General features: G+C 49.1%; 1 protein-coding gene across 1 annotated transcript in view; it reads right to left on the bottom strand.

The window, feature by feature from the left end:
* Positions 1–12,736, bottom strand: part of SLC1A4 (solute carrier family 1 member 4) — a 28,352-nt gene extending 15,616 nt beyond the window's left edge. Inside the window, exons 1-3 of the mRNA XM_057423483.1 lie at positions 12,218–12,736; positions 2,566–2,608; positions 514–576 (exon numbers count right to left, since the gene is read on the bottom strand). Of these exons, the coding sequence (XP_057279466.1) occupies positions 514–576; positions 2,566–2,608; positions 12,218–12,723 (612 nt within the window). The 5' untranslated portion in view covers positions 12,724–12,736. The remainder of the gene's footprint in view (positions 1–513; positions 577–2,565; positions 2,609–12,217) is intronic.
* Positions 12,737–16,939: the final 4,203 nt, after the last annotated feature.

Here is a 16,939-nt window from a genome sequence, read left to right as displayed (position 1 = left end):
AATGCCTATTTGTAATGTTCTGTCTATATCAGACCACTTGTTACCGCTTCAAACAAAATTCCAGCAGCATAGCAACAAGAAAAAATTCTCAACTAACTCTTAAAATAGCCTTAAGTAGTGGAAAAAAGCTCATTCTCCCCAAACTGTTATTGCAGAGTCAGGTTTGGGGGACAGACCCAGCCAGCCTGGTTGCTGTTTAATTCCAGGTCTACAGAAAGTTATTTGGAAATAACAGAGTGACTAATCAAAATTTAGATCAAGTGAGATCAGGTCTAAGAAAGGATGCCTAAAAATAAGGTTTCAAGGGTAGGATCGGCTAAGCCCGAGTTTCCTGTCCACGGCAGCTTTATTGTGTGGCTGCGAGTAACTCATCTGCTCTGCGTGCGTCTCAGTTCCATGCAAAGAAAAGTACTTGTTTCTTTCCAATGACTGCTGGAAAGGGTTAAAGACTGCAAAGCAGTCAAATATCACAGTTGACACAGGTTTGTATGGGAACTTAAGAAGTGACCTTACCTTTTCCCATGTGACATTTCCAGAGGTAGTGTTTCTGGACAGCATCCTGTAGTCTGTCGCATACTGCAGGTAAGAAAAACAAACACAACCACAGTGTTTGCTGATCAGACCATCACTATGACCATATCATCTAGGACTGCACAAGGAGGAGACTACTGCTAGAAGACCTCTTCTGGAGACCCTCCTGAGAAAGGTAAGGAGTCTGCCCTGTGCAAGGAAAGGGAGTCGCAGCGTATGCGGCTCCTTCCCTATGTGGTGACAGAGAAAGTGCTCAGTGACCCCCTGAGCAACCAGGTTTGGGCAGCAGCCAAGGAATTGTCCTTCCCTCCACCCTGCTGCTGCTCACACACCACGCTGTCACACTGGCTCCTGCAGAAGGCAAGTGGCACTTTGGCTGTTTCACTGTTAGAAACGGCAGGGCAGGCATTAATATTGTCAGTAAAATACCTAAAATCTAGGGCAGCAGTTTACTTTGATAAATAAGTGAGACACCTCGCAAAAGCAGGGCACTTCTTTGGGCTTGCTTTCTTTAGATCTAAAGTAGGGGAAAGAAAAGCTTATGTGACAACCAGTGACAACAGCAGCACAGGGGAAAGGAGTACTTCTTTATTTCAACCCTGAACATACAGAACCCTGACACTTGAGATATCATAGAATACCCTTTTCTTACTTGTATTTTTGTACTGCTCCTATTTTTATTTATGGCATACTGACTTGTACAGTATTATATAGACACTAAAAATGGAACTTGATTTTGAAAGTTTGACCTTAGTTTTGATATAAAAACAAACCCACAGAATACCATGAAGGCAAAAACTACTATTCTGCTCCTGTACCGTAAAGAATCACTCTGCCCTATAGCAATGTTTTCAACAGTGTTTATCCCAATGTCTAAAATAAGCAATAAAAACTAAATAAAATCTTCTAGGAGCCCCACAGCTCCTACCCATCAGTTTAAACCATGCTACGTTCTGGTGTCAGTGCCACCCTACCACACTTTGTCCTCTGCCGGAAGAGAAGCCAGGCTGAACAGTTAATCCAGCAAGGGATACAATGGAAAAATAGCAAATAAAAGCAGCAGGCAACAGGTAATGCTTACACGCATGGGAGCCTAAAAGTCTTTAGCTTGTTCTGAGCTCAGCTCCAAACTATGTACCCAAGGGTTTCCCTACAAAGCAGGGGAAGGCTGTCCCAGCAGCCTGGCACAAAGCAGAGTTGCCACTGCTGCCCAACACAGCACCTGTAGTATAAAGGTTTAAAGAACGTTTCTGGTGGAGGTACAGAAATAGGCTATGAATATGCCTTTGCTTGAGGAATATTTTTCAAAATCAAACCATTTGCCATGGAAGTGGTGTCTGATTGCATCAGGTGCTTTCAAAAATCCAACCTACTGTAAGTAAATTAACTTTTGGTATCTTCTGCACCATGCCCCTCTGCTCTCGTGAGACCCCACTTGGAGTATTGTGTGCAGTTCTGGTGTCCTCAACATAAAAAGGACATGGAACTGTTGAACAAGTCCAGAGGAGGCCACGAGGATGATCAGGGGACTGGAGCACCTCCCGTATGAAGACAGGCTGAGGAAGTCGGGGCTGTTCAGCCTGGAGAAGAGAAGGCTGCGTGGAGACCTCATAGCAGCCTTCCAGTATCTGAAGGGGGCCTATAGGGATGCTGGGGAGGGACTCTTCATTAGGGACTGTAGTGACAGGACAAGGGGTAACGGGTTAAAACTTAAACAGGGGAAGTTTAGATTGGATATAAGGAAGAAGTTCTTTACTGTTAGGGTGGTGAGGCACTGGAATGGGTTGCCCAGGGAAGCTGTGAATGCTCCATCCCTGGCAGTGTTCAAGGCCAGGTTGGACAGAGCCTTGGGTGACATGGTTTAGTGTGAGGTGTCCCTGCCCATGGCAGGGGGTTTGGAACTTGATGATCTTCAGGTCCTTTCCAACCCTAACTATTCTGTGACTCTATGAGACTAGTCCTTTTCTACAAAAGAGGAGTCCCTTTGTCTGTCTGTGCACTGTAGCTCATGTCCGAAGCCCACACATATCTTACCGTTTGGAAAGCTGCAGCAACAAGATTTGCAGGGAACAGGTTTCTGTAAAATACAAACAAGAGAATGAAATATTTCTTGTAGAACTTCTACAACAAACACACCACAAGATTTTACCCTCAGAAACCGAGTTCCTTCTGCAAAGGCAAGCGTATTGGCATCAGTGAGATACACACTACGTAAGATACTGTGGCAGCACAGGGCAGACGTCTTGCTGCATCTCCAGAGGTGTGAATGCCATCTTCTTTTGCTCACACAAAAAGGTCCCTGCCTGTCTCCACACCTAACCATGTGGGTAGAGACACCAGGGGCAATCAGACACGATGCTAGCTATACATCAGCCAGTGGTTACTGAAGCTGGCTTAGCCACACCAGCTGCAGCAACAGCTCCAGGGTCAGGCAGACTTTTAACATTACTCATGTGATTACACTTTGCTCACTGCATCAACACGAAGGACAAGCCAGTCGGCAAAATCCACTTAGAACAGCTCAACACCTCAATACAACAAGGTCAGCTTCCCTCAACACTGACATACATGGGCCACAGTTTTCTGCAAGGGCTTAAACAGAACAGATGAATGCAGGGCAGCTCATATGGAAAGCTGCAACATCTGGATTTGCTAATGCCTTCATACAGAAACACAAATCGAGCATCAGGCTTGTGTGGAGGAGACAGCATGCAAAGTGATGTCCATTTCCACTGGGCCTCCAGTGTTACATGCATCTGCGAAGCAACAAGGACAGGAAAAATGGTTAACTGCACCATGTAAGAAAAAAAGTTGTTTCTTGCTGTACTTTATAGTTGGTTTAAGGCTATGCTTCCTTTCCTCCCTTATATGAGGCAAAGAGCTTGTGCTCCCCTAGCCCAAATGGCAGCCTTTGTTGCTGTGACAAAAAGCAAATAGGCGTAAAAGCTGATCTCTGGGGTCACAGCAGGACCCTGCTGGTGGGAGCAGGAAGGTTAGGGGTATGGACTGAATATACTCCCAGCCAAATGCATCAAGGCGGCGTGAGAACTCATGGAAACAAAAGACATTACCCAGAGCAGTAACAGTGGGGTAGCTTCTTCCCATCCTTTGCTCCTTGTCCTGCTCCGAGGAAGCTGCAGCTACCTGCAGGCTGTGCCCTGCCAACCTCCCCCTGGATTTTGCCACAGTTACTCTGACAAACCCAATATTAAACCAGGCTTTTGGTTGTGATCAGCCCATGAATGACATGGAAAGTGCAAATCCAGACAGCAGCAAGGAACAGAGCAGCAGAGTCCAGTCGTTGAAAGCAAGAGGGAGATTAAGATATAGCACAGAGAAGGACTTGGGTCTTTTTCATGGCATAACTCCATTATCCTGCCATACAACGAGGGTTTTCCCACAGCCTTGACAGCAAGGTAAAGTACATGGACCTTCATCAAGCAAGTGGCTGCTGGGAACTACCTCAGCCTCTATCTGTAGCATTACAAGTGTATTGGGAGGCAGTTGCAAAAGCCAAATTGCCGTAAGAATAACTTGGCTTCTTGGGCCCATGTTCCACTGAGCATGAAAGCAACAGCAACTTTTTCCCATTAAAATTTGGGAAAATAGGTGTCTGTCTGAAAGTGAGAGAGTGAGCTCTAACGCTGCAAAGACACTAAGAACTAACTGGTCACATAAGAGCAACGGAGCCGCTATCGTGCATCAATACTTGCACAGCTGGAGCCACCTGGTAAAAACCTCATGTAAAATAAAAGCAAACTTACTTTTATCAGGAGTAAAATATCACATACAGAAATGGGCCCGGCTCAATGCACAGTTCTAACCAAAAGAAGGAAAACATGCCATTGGGATAATGAGGATATTTTTTTCCCTCTACTTTTCACAGCAGGATGATTGCTTTATAAGAGGAAAGAATTGACTGGGTTTTGAAGAAGCAAAGAGATGAAAAAAGACTGAAACACAACCAGGAATCAGATCACTTTATTTTTTTCTTTAAATCAGCTTTTCTGTCCTGACAAAACAAAGCCAAAGGAAGCAATCCTAAAGCCTAAATAATATGGCTCTCCAACGTTTGAATGTGGCCAAGAAACCAAACCCTCCGTAATTTACAGTCTGTCAGTCATGGGTCTCAGTAATTAAACACAACCTTAACTCCAAGCATATACTTAATGCACATACTTGAGTGATGCCACCAGCCCTGCTACGGCAAGACAAGGGGCAGGTTCTTGCTTCAAGTGTGAATAGCACTAAAGCTATTCAAATACAAGCGTATAGCACTCACTACTCTTTATCCCTGGAGCACTGGTCACAGGACTCGACTCTGAGGACAGCAAAGAGCCTTTCTGACAATCCAACAAGTAAAATATATGGATCTTAGTTCAGCAGCTCAGAGGGAGCTCTGTTTTGTTCAACCCAACTTCTAGGTACACCTGCCTGCAAAGTCCCAGCAATACATAAAGTAATGATTTGTTCCTCTCCGCTTCAAATCCTGGAGTTAGAGAACAAAATGCATCAGCTCATAAAAAGCAACCAAGAAATAAATGGCTTGTCTCAGAGGCACGAGTTCTGCACAGACTACACTCATTGCTCACCTAAGATCAGTCAGCATGCAAATTAAATTAAGCTTTAATTACAGGTGGGTCAGACCACAGGATTTCACCTTAAGATAGATTCATGCAACAACACCCCAGCGGCACCTACAAAGAACAATGGGTCAGGATGCTGTGTGCTGCAGGGAGAGGCAAAAGCAGGCTGGTGACCTGCCTGGGCTCATCATGCGCTCGTGCCTGCAGGCACTGCTCATCACGCGCAGCGAGGCAAAGTTCACCCGCTGCAGAAACCCAGACCCAGCTCTGTCCCTGCGAGCTGGTGTTCGCCATCCACTGTGTCCCCAAGCCCAAGCAGCCCAAGCATGGGGATGTGTGAACATCCCTCCTGTCCGGGTGAAGCGGCACACAGGAAAGCTGATGAGCTGGGTAATTGGGCATGCAAATTAAATGTGGGTGTCTGCCAGCTGGTTTTGCAAATGTTGAGAAAGGGGTTTTTTTGCTTTGAAAGATTGTACCAGATGTGAACATGGAGCTTACGAAAATCATCATGGTTGTATCACTGGACTGCTGACTGTTGCTGCTGTTTCTAACGGCCCCATCCCTGCTGCTGCCATGCCATGGGCCGCAGAACACAATCACCTTTTTGAAGCAGATGTGAGCTATCTCAAGAGCACACCACTGGGGAAACCCTGAGTCTGGGTGATAAGGAGCCCAGCACAGGAGTCTGGGATCAGGCAGCCTTGGCCCCGTGATGCAAACAGACAAAACATGCTGTACGTGGAAAGAATGAGATGAGCCAGCGACGCATGACGTTACAGCAGAGGGACAGATGGGCTGCATGCACCCCAGTGATTCACTGCTGCCAGGATCTCCTCCACGGAGAGGGATGGATCAACCACCTACGGACCAAACTGCCTTTGTGGTGGAAAGGCAAAGTAAGTGATACAGAGGGACTGTACCCCCCTATTAAGCACCAGGCAGGAAAGTCTCTGCCTGCTGCGATTTATACAGAGAGCCCACCCCCACCAAAATCAAACCCATCAGAGAACTGTCAAGGGTGACATCCGTGTCCTGGGGCTCAACTGGCAGCTGGCCTGAGCCAGGAAACCTTCATGTACCTGCGAAACACAGTGTGAGAAACCACCCATCTCACATCCTCTTAAAACAGGAACCAGAAAGTCACAGGAGTTTCAGGGTCTGAATACCTCCTGCTCGAATGTTGTGCTTGTCATACCATCTCCCCATGCACATCTAGATAAATGCAGCTTTTTCCTCTTCTCCAGTGAAAAGCTTTTCCTACCATTCGAAAAGGGACCATCACTCCCCGAATTTAGCAGGGAAGTCTCACTGTATTTTTGCTGTAACATCCACTGCTGTGAATTCCAGATGCCTACGGAAACCTCAAGATCTAACAGAAGCAAAAAGGGGCTTCAGGTCCCCTCCTTCTCAATTTTGCTATTATGGTCAAATTCCTCTCTTCTTTACCCCGGTAGCTTCCCACCAGTGGGATAAGGATGGCACCGGAACTCCTTCATTGCATGTGTAAGGGTTATCATTAATAACTGTTTCTAAGCAATTCTTCTGCTAGAGCTCTGCAAACAACTTTGCTCTGGCAGCAAAAGCATGAAGGGAAATCCAGGCAAGCAGAACAAAACCCTAAAATACTACGCATTCCTCTTGCATTGCCTCTTACAAAAACGTTCCATTTCTGAGGCCAAAACCCTTGCTGCAGGAAAACACACTTTTGTGAGGAAGCCTAGAAAAAACTGTTGCGTTATCTCCTATTCCTGTCTCAATGAAGTGTTTTCAGTGGTAGGAGTCCACTGACAGCAACTTCACTGCCATCGGTGGCAACCTGCCAGAGCTCAGCCTGGATTGCTCCAGTACTTTTAGTGTTTTCCTGTCCCAAGATTTTCATTCAGTATCACACACCAGTCCTTCTCATCTGCTGTTTCACATGTACGTGAGTGCACGATGCATGTCCTGCACAGATACATGAGTGCATGCATCTGCTTTAACACAGAGAAACATGAAAACGTATTTACTTAGAGCAGATCATTTAATCCTTTTTTGCCTTAATGGTGCAGTCTGTATCTTCGTTGTTTGTAAAATAAACCGTAACTAGGGGGAGTCAGTAGTAAAAGGCAGGGAATATAAAGAACAAAAGGAAAGAGCAGAAATGTTCAGAGGCTCATTAAAAACCCCATCAGACAGTGCCAGCACATGAATGAGAAAGCAGAGTTCTTCCTAGAAAACCCAGTCAGGACGCCCTATACTTCAAGAGAGGATCCAGACTCAGAAAATGACACAAAGTGGACAGTAACATTTACTACTTCCTTTTTTTCTGAGGGTACCCAGAGTTAAGATACAGCTGCAAACCCAGTGGTAAGCCTAACTCAGGGATGTGCTGTGGTGTAACTGCAGCTGTTCCCCAGCCACTTCTTGCTCTATTTATCACTACAAAGGTGCCATCTCCCGCTCCTTTCCTCAAGCTTTGCTCTCTTTCCACATTGGGATTCCAGAGCCTTCATGGTTGCTGCTTTTGAGTGACTCACCAGGAAGGCCAAGGCTATGAGAAACAAGTGCTACCGGAGCGACTGGTGCTGAGTGCTCTGGACCCCACGGTCCACCCTGGCCACCCGCTCTGCAGCCCAGCCAGTGGAACACGACCGATGCTTCTCCTTGCACTCAAGCTCATCCTGCCTCCCCTCCCGCTCTGAAGGCACACAGAGCCAATGCATGGGCTTGCTAATGGTGCTGTGGGTACTCCCTTTGGCAGCACTGCTGGTGAACGCTGGCAGAGAGACAGAATGGGCAGTGAGGAGCAATAAAATGTAAACTGCTTTTGCAGGCTTGCCTGGCAGGCTGAGGAACCCTGACCCTACTCAGGGCAGACACCTGAACCTCTGTGTACCCTTACTATAAAAAGCAGATGATGCTACCACCTCCTTCCCTCCCTAGACTATTACAACTAGGGCTGGATTAGAAACAGGATTCCCTTCCCAAAGCCAGTCCCGCAATTTCAAAACATGTTTTCATCCCAACATCGGGCAAAGAAAGCCACTAAAAAAAAATATATTATAAAATATTTTGTTCCTTTTTGATGACTGAGATTTTCTACTGAAGTCTTTTGTACAAAATTACAGGAAAACATTGACCTCACTGGAATGAATTGCCAGGATCACCCACTGTTGGAAACTTTGACAGGATCAATAGGTTTCTGTGAAACTGTCTGATTTTGTTGTATCAGCAAATAAAAAATCAGAGCTGAATCAAAACTCTGACCTTATCAAAACATGCACTCTTGACAATTGCCCGTCAAAAGTAGTAACTAATCAATAGACTCTTGCACAACACTTGACCCTGGTGGTTTTCAACTGCTTTCCAACAAACTATATAGGCTGTGTTAGCTGGTGGCTGGAGGCACCTCCTTGTCACCATCTCTCTCCTCCTCACCTGCTTCTCTCTGGTTAGAGATCTGACATGATCAGAGCCAAACTGTCACCTACCCAAGGGGATGCTGAGCCCCAAATCCCACGGTATCACACCTAGCATCTTCCTCCACCTGCTACCCACTTCATAGCCAAGCTGGCGAGCACTCTTTATTCTCCATTGTTTTGCCTTCTCCATCAACACATGAGTAAGGGACAAAACCAGTTTCCCTCCATTCTCCTCATCTTCTGCTGGTGCTTGGCACTTGCCTATTTGGTACACCCAAGCTGCTCTTCATGCCAGATGCTCTGGAGATGCTCATGAGGCCCATCTTCAGTTAAGACCCTGTGGAGCAAGAGTGCTCCAGAGCCTGGCCTTCTTCACTGGTGTAGGACAGAGTTTAAGAAATCCAAGGTCACCCTTTGGGTTCAGAGCACACCCCACTTCTTTTGTTGTTGTTGATCTTGGCTTTTTTAAGTCACCAGCCTTGTGGAAGCACCTCTGAATTGCTGGATCCCTTCCATGATCACTAAGCTGCAGCCTCTCCTTGCCTTGGGCCATGCTCATCTTTTAGGGAGCTCCAAGATCTGCCCACATGACAGACCCAAGATGAGATGAGATGAGATGGGCCGTCACCACTCCTGCTGTGGGGCACAAAGGCACCTCCAGGACAGCTCTACTGTCCCCACCCCATGTCCCAGAGTTTAGTGGCCAGACACACTCAAGGCTTGCCTCCTGCACTTGCCAGAAAGGAAGCTAGGAAGGTGCTCCATCAGACAAATTAGACCCAGAGGTTATGGTCAATGGACAAAACAAAACAGAGACAGCTTTTCAATTCACCAGTGAGTAATCATTCATTTGCTATCAAAGCCCAAGACAAATGTCTTTTCCAGAGGCCATGCCTGCATGCGTATGTGTGTGTTTATGTGGAAGCTTTAGACGTCGAAATGGAAAACTGGAAAACCGCAACCAGGAATTAAGCTGGCCTCCAGACACTGCTGTGACAACGGAAACTAATGTCTTTGGTCATTAACTAACACCCTTCCCAAAAGCAGAAGAAATCTGCATCCTGGGAAAGGACACCCTGTGTCATCTCGGAAGGAGCCATGACTCACAGCTGTGATTGCCTCTGCTCTTTCTTCCTTGGTCCACGTTTTACATCTGCTTTCAGTGCTGCAGACGGACTCAGTTTACCCATTTGTGCCTCATTTTTACCCATTATCAGAAACTGAGCAGTGAAGCTCTGAAGGACACAGCCACTCTTGGGACACAACTGAAACCAAAGTTTTTTTGCTTTTTTGGTTTCGTGACCAAAAGAGAGAAAAGGAAAAGCAAAGAGTGGGATGCTGCAAGACCCACTCACACAGAAAGAAAAGGTTTCAGCCCCACAGGCCCAATAGACTGAAGGGTTAAGTGAAGATGAGGTTACTCTGGTACCTTCTACCACAGCAGGGACCGAGATCAGTGCTCAAACCAGAACACTCACATTTTCAAGAATAGTTAAAAAAAAGTCATAATAAATTAAAAGGCAGAGGGAGAAAGATATTATTTCTAGAAAATCACATCACTTGCTGTTGGGGATTTGCGCTAAGACTGGGACTTTCAGTGATGGTTGTGTCCAAACACATCTTTTCTGGACTGGATTTCGCTGTTGCTGCTGTGACACCTGGACTGCCCAACAGTGTGGCTGCAACAGCCCTTCCCTGGGGCTCCAAGGAAAAGCTGAATTCACAGTCCACTGTACATGCACTGGGGGAAAGCTCCTGGCCCTTCACTTCCCAGAAGGAAATCCCTCTGCAACCCACATGCTTAACCCAAGTTTCATCATTATGAGCATTACTTTGGAGTTAAGGACACAATCCCACCACCATTATAACCCCTTCAAGATGAACTCTCCACCTGCATTTACAGGCCAGAGCAAGATGCTGCTTTCTGCTCCCAACTTCACAGATGTTACCCACAGCCTGAAGCTCACTGGAGCATCCCTGCCTTGTTTCTCAGCTACAGCCTACTCTGTGCTGCATGGCAACAAAGCACTGAAACACCAGCTACAGCAGCCACGCCAGGATGCACCCGATGCAGCCGCTGCTGCAGTCGTCTTCCCAACTATCCCGGTTGTGCTGATTCCTTTCTTTTGCAATCTTCCTTCACCTCCCTACATTTCCATTCAACTCCAAGTCACTCCACTGCCAGCCCACCTACTCCCACTGCCCTGTTATACTTCTCAGCGCGCTCTGTCAGGAACAAGAGGTGAGCTGAGGACATGAAGCACGTGGTTGCCAATGGGACAAAGCAGAGCTTGCTTTCTATGCAAAGGGAATATACTTCTCTCTGGGAAAGAAAAGGGCATTACCATGGATTTGTAAACACAGTTAGGGTTACAGCTTTGTAATTACCAAGATATTTGCTAAGCACAACTGTCCAGCCACTTTGCTCGTATGCAGGTCACCTCCCTTTGCTCTTCTGTTTGCATCTTCATAGCAACATTCACTACCTCCAAAGCTGTTCATCTTCCTATGTTTCAGCAAACCTCCATGCTCTCTATTGATGGCTATCACTTCCCATCACCCCCTCAGCTACACTCACTGGGAGAGACCCGGTTTTCTTTTATTCCACTGCTTTTCTCAGGCACCTGTAATACACTTTTCCATGACTGCTCAACACTGCTTGGATGTGAACAAGCAGCAGAGCCAGACATGGGATAACAAAACCACATCAGCTGTTCACATCTGGGGCTCTGCACCAAGATTCATCAAAGCACAAGAGTCTGCAACTGGAAGTCCGGCACTGAAAAAGCTGGCTGGATGTTTGCCTCATTTATGTAAGTGTTCCTCTCTTATTTAAAGAGCTGGACAGAACTCAGCTCTGAGAAAAAAACAATGGTGAAGTCTACAGCTTTGCAAGGAGCAATAAGGATAAACCAAGACTGCAACCTGGTTATGAGCGGAAGCCTTGCTTCTAGCTAGTTTGGGTGATCTTTTACAAGGTGCAGAGGTGGAATGAAGTTCACTAACATCGTGTCCTCATACCAGGACTATGTTTGGATATGATGGAAACATGGGGTTGCATTTCCATGCCCGCACCAATGGAGAGGGTGCTGTAAGAGGCAGGCTGGCATGCCCCATCCCTGGATGGCCACGGTGGACAGGGCTTGGAGCAACCTGCTCTAGCGGAAGGTGTCCCTGCCTGGGACAGGGGGCTGGAACTGGATGAGCTTTAAGGTCCCTTCCAACCCAAACCATTCTATGATTTGTGTATGAAGACTAAGCGAAGCGTGGGGGAATAAAAGAAAGAGGGATGTGGAGAGCTGCCCTGCCCTTCCCTGCCTGCGGGACACGGGCAAGGCCAGGCAGCGGGACAGGAGAAGGTGCCAAGCGAGCCATGCCTGCCCTGCAGCGAGCACCCAGGAGCCGCTCTCCCTCCAGGCGTGACTAAAGACGGGTCCCGGCACCCAGATCTCCGAGCAAGCCCCGGCCCATCCTCGAGCCACAGTTAAGCCTGAAGGAGGGAGAGGTTCAGCACCACGCGGCCCTAAACCTGACCGGGTACCCGGGCAGCAAGCGGCGCCGCTGGGAAAGCCAGGCGGAGGAGGGAGGGGAGGAGGGGGAACGGGGGGTGTTCCGCGGCTGCAGCATGCAATACTGCCGGGTCTGTCATCATCCTCCGGCGGGGAAGGCGGGGGAAGGGGAGCGCGGCGGCCTCACCTGATGAGGTCGAGGAAGGAGTCCACCGTCTCCTTGCTGGTGGGCACGGCGCCCGTCAGGCTGGGGGCGTTAAGGCCGGCGGCTCCGGCGCCGGGACGGATGATGAAGCCGAGCGCGACGGCGAGGCCGGACGCCAGCAGCGTGGTCCCTAGGAAATAAGCGACGGCGATGCCTCCCAGGCGGCCGAGCGAGCGGGTGTCCAGGCTGGCGGCTCCCGACACCAGGCTGCAGACCACGAGCGGCAGGATCACCATGCGCAGCATCCGCAGCAGCAGCTCCCCGGGGAAGGCCAGGTAGGCCACCTGCGCCGGGCTCAGCCCCGCTCCGCGCACCGCGGTCCCCAGCGCCACGCCGGCCGCCACGCCGGACACGGTGAGCAGCACCAGCGCGTTGCGGCGCAGGAAGCCGCGGCAGCCCCGCAGGCGCCCCGGGCCGCGCTCCGCCGCCGGGCCCTCGGCATGGCCGTTGGAGCCGCTGCCCGCCTTCCCGTCCCGCGCTGCCTCCATGCTGCCGAGCGGCAGCGCCCAGACTGACAGCGCGGACCCCGCCGCCGCGCCCCGCCCCGACACGCCCCGCCCCGCCCTGCGGCCCCGCCCACCCGCGCCGGGTCGCACGTGACCCTCTCAGTGTCCGCGCCAACCTCGCACGTGTGCGCTCCGGGGTCTCCTCAGGGTCCCCAAAGGCGTCACCGTGGATCCAGCATGCGAGTCCCCTCCGTGCCCCCACAGCTCGCACATGTCCCGTCAGTGACCCCATGTTCACACACATCCGTGTTTGTGTCCCCCTCCGTGTCCCCACAGCTCACACATGTCCCCTCGGTGTCCCCATGTTCACACACATCCGTGTTTGTGTCCCCCTCTGTGTCCCCACAGCTCACACATGTCCCCTCAGTGTCCCCATGGTTCACACACATCCCCATCAGTGTCCCCATCAGTATCCCCACAGCTCACACATGTCCCCTCGGTGTCCCCATGGTTCACACACATCCCCATCATTGTCCCCTCAGTGCCCCCACAGCTCACACATGTCCCCTCGGTGTCCCCATCTTCACACACATCCTCTTCAGTGCCCCCACAGGTCGCACATGTCCCCTCGGTGTCCCCATCTTCACACACATCCTCGTCAGTGCCCCCACAGGTCGCACATGTCCCCTCGGTGTCCCCATGTTCACACATATCCCCGTCAGTGTCCCCATGTTCACACACATCCGTGTTTGTGTCCCCCTCCGTGTCCCCACAGCTCACACATGTCCCCTCGGTGTCCCCATGGTTCACACACATCCCCATCATTGTCCCCGTCAGTGCCCCCACAGCTCACACACGTCCCTTCGGTGTCCCTATGGTTCACACACATTCCCATCAGAGTATCTCCACAGGTCACACATGTCCCCTTAATGTTCCCATGGTTCAACAGATGTCTCTGTCAGTGTCCCCAGAGCACACATATCTCTTCTCAGTGTCCCGCCCAGTGTCCCCATAGCTCACACATGTCTCCTTAATGTCCCCACAGATCATACATGTCCCCTCAGTCTCACCATGGTTCATACACACCCCTTCAGTGTCTCCTTGGTTCACACACATGGCCCTGTATCAACATTCCCACAGCTCACTCATCTCTTCTCAGCATCCCCCGCAGTGTCCCCATGGTTTGCACATGTCCCCTCCGTGTCCCCTTGAGTGTCCCCATGCCTCACAGACATGCCCACAGTGTCCCCACAGATCACACACATCCTCTCAGTGTCCCCCTCCTCTCTCCAGGAACCCCTCAGAGAGGCAGGAGCCACCCTCTGCTCTAGGACAGGTTGTGGCTGTGCTCCGGGTCCCCACAGTCCAACCATCCATCCCACAGGCTCATGGGTGGCAGGCAGCATGGAAGCATGGGCTCTGAGCATGCTTCCTTGAGGAACCAGCCTGAACCTGGTTGTCTGGTTGTCAGGAGCAGGTTGTCTGAGGAGCAGACGATGTCTCTGACGGTACAAGGGTCTGACAGGGGCACCTGGAGCTTTCAAATCCACAAGCGCCGTGAAGGTCCAGCCCTGCCGTGGTTGTACAGAGCCCACTGCCCAAGCTTTGCCAATGTTTGGCTTTTAGAAGGAGATTCATTTCAGTTCCTCCCCTTGGCACCAGCAAGGCACAGCAGAAAACACTGTGAAAACATCCAGCCACACATCTGCTTTTGGAGTAGACCAGGCTAAAGAGACTGGCAGGGCATGATGGGGCCATAATCCTGATTTAATAAGACTCTTTTCTGCTTTCCAGCCTCATGGACAGACCTAATGATCCCTACACCATGGCCAGAGCTCCTGGGAATCATCTCTGTCTAAATAAGTAACTACACCATCGACAAGCAACTGCATCCCCCACCACCTACCCCAGAGCTCAATGCAAAGTCTTGACCCCCAGCTTGCCCTAGCACCAAAATTTGACTCGAGATACCGGGCATATTCTTATTGTTTTTAAATGCTTTTCTCTCGATAACTTTCCCTCTGAGGAACATTTGCTTTGTGGAAGTCTGGGAATGAATATTCCACCAAATTAGGGTAATCAGAGACAGGAAACAGACTAAACTAAACAGGAAAGCAAGTATCTGCAAACTCTGTCAAGACATTCAGTTCCACCAACCTCAAAAGCAACAAAAAGCTATGTGGTTCTTTTAAAATCAGTTTTGATTGCTTTTTTCTTGTGAATAATAAAGAATTAACCCTCCAAAATAATTGTTTCTTTCCCCATCGGAAGCGTTTCTAAAATGGATTTTTCATTCCTAGTTTGAGACTGTTCCTCAAAACATCATGCTTCATTTTTTTTCCCTTACGTTCTTCCCAGCTGTTCTCTACCCACCTCACCCTTTTTTCTTTCCATTTACCTGTGAAAAGGGGAAGAGAAAAGGGGAAGGGAAAGTACAACAGAAAAATATAAAATAAATACAAAAATATGTCAGTCTTTATTCTATGCTACAGTTGACAAAGGAGTCTAAAACCACTGGCCAGAAATGCTGTTTCCATACACAAACTGAAAAGCAAGGGGAGAGATTCAGGGAAGTCCAAACATGCTAAATAGGAGAACTCGTTCATAGCAGCACATGTACGACATCAGCACAAGAGCTAAAACAGAGCCTCTTCCAGCATGTGAATCAATAGTAGGCTCCTTCTCTTTTGGGGGATCTCCCCATGTCCTTGCAGGGATGACTTTGATGAGAGCAGTGCCAAGAGCGCAGCCAGGAGACCTGCAGGAACACACACCTCCGGAGGCGTGGATCCCACTGCATGGTTTTCAACCAGGGCTAAGGCTGGTGACAGCCAACCTTTCATGAGTTACACCTTGATGTAGGGATGCTCGCATCAAGCCTCCTGGTCAATGACACTGTGAGAATTCAGATTCCCAGTTTTCCTCCTTTTCCCCTCTTGATTTTCTGATTTTAGCACTGATCCAAACAGTTATCCTTCTTCTCTTAACACATCCTCAGATAACAAGGCTTTTGCCAAGAAGAAATCAGAGCATGTGGGCCTCCCGCCATCGAATGGACATCATCCCAAAGGCAAAGCTGATTGTTTGTCCGCACCCTGTGAGAGTTCATGGATGGCTGCAGTGATTAACTGTGAAGCCCTCTGACTTATTCAGTAGGAACCATTGACTGATCTGTTATGTCATGTTTTCATTTCAGCGGTTGTCGGTCTTGGGAGCTCTCCAGTGAGTGAGTCTGCATGTTTCCGATGTCCACCCTGCTGGTGTTTCCAAATTAGGGGTTTGACTTTCCCTATTGTGACTTGAAGGATGTTTTTGGCTTTTACCTGCACAGGATTAGAGTGCCCTCTACTCTGCGCTTGTGAGACCTCACCTGGAGCATTGTGTGCAGTTCTGGTGTCCTCAACATAAAAAGGACATGGAACTGTTGGAACAAGTCCAGAGGAGGCCACGAGGATGATCAGGGGACTGGAGCACCTCCTGTATGAAGATGGGCTGAGGAAGTTGGGGCTGTTCAGCCTGGAGAAGGGAAGGGTGCGTGGAGACCTCATAGCAGCCTTCCAGTATCTGAAGGGGGGCTATAGGGATGCTGGGGAGGGACTCTTCATTAGGGACTGTAGTGATAGGACAAGGGGTAACGGGTTAAAACTTAAACAGGGGAAGTTTAGATTGGATATAAGGAAGAAGTTCTTTACTGTGAGGGTGATGAGGCACTGGAATGGGTTGCCCAGGGAGGTTGTGAATGCTCCATCCCTGGCAGTGTTCAAGGCCGGGTTGGACAGAGCCTTGGGTGGCATGGTTTAGTGTGAGGTGTCCCTGCCCATGGCAGGGGTGTTGGAACTAGATGATCTTCAGGTCCTTTCCAACCCTAACTGTTCTGTGATTCTACGATTCTAAATCAGGGGTCATAAACAGGCAACAACAAACCAAATCCAGTTCCTTTTAAATAAAATTTTAACATTTCTTTCATTCTCAGTGAAGAGACAGCCAACACAGTTTTCACCACTGGCACAGGAAGGAGAGGTCCTGGGATTTCCAGTCCAGTTCTGCTTAATACCATTTTTTGGTGGTGGTGTGCTGGTTTGGGTGGGATAGAGTTAATTTTCCTCATAGTATCTAGCATGGGGCTACTTTTGGATTTGTTGATAGCGCAGAGGTGATATAGTTACCGCTGAGCCATGCTTACACAGCATCAAGGGCTGTTCTGCTCCTCACCAATGAGTAGGCTGGGTGTGCACAAGGACCTGGGAGGGGACACAGC

This window comes from Pezoporus wallicus, unplaced genomic scaffold, assembly GCF_028554395.1.
Source record: "Pezoporus wallicus isolate ANWC-B61680 ecotype Strahan unplaced genomic scaffold, APGP_CSIRO_Pwel_v1 contig_4191, whole genome shotgun sequence".
NCBI classification, from domain to species: Eukaryota; Metazoa; Chordata; class Aves; order Psittaciformes; family Psittacidae; genus Pezoporus; species Pezoporus wallicus.
Note: the sequence above shows the minus strand (reverse complement) of the source record. Positions and strands in the feature narration are given on the sequence as shown.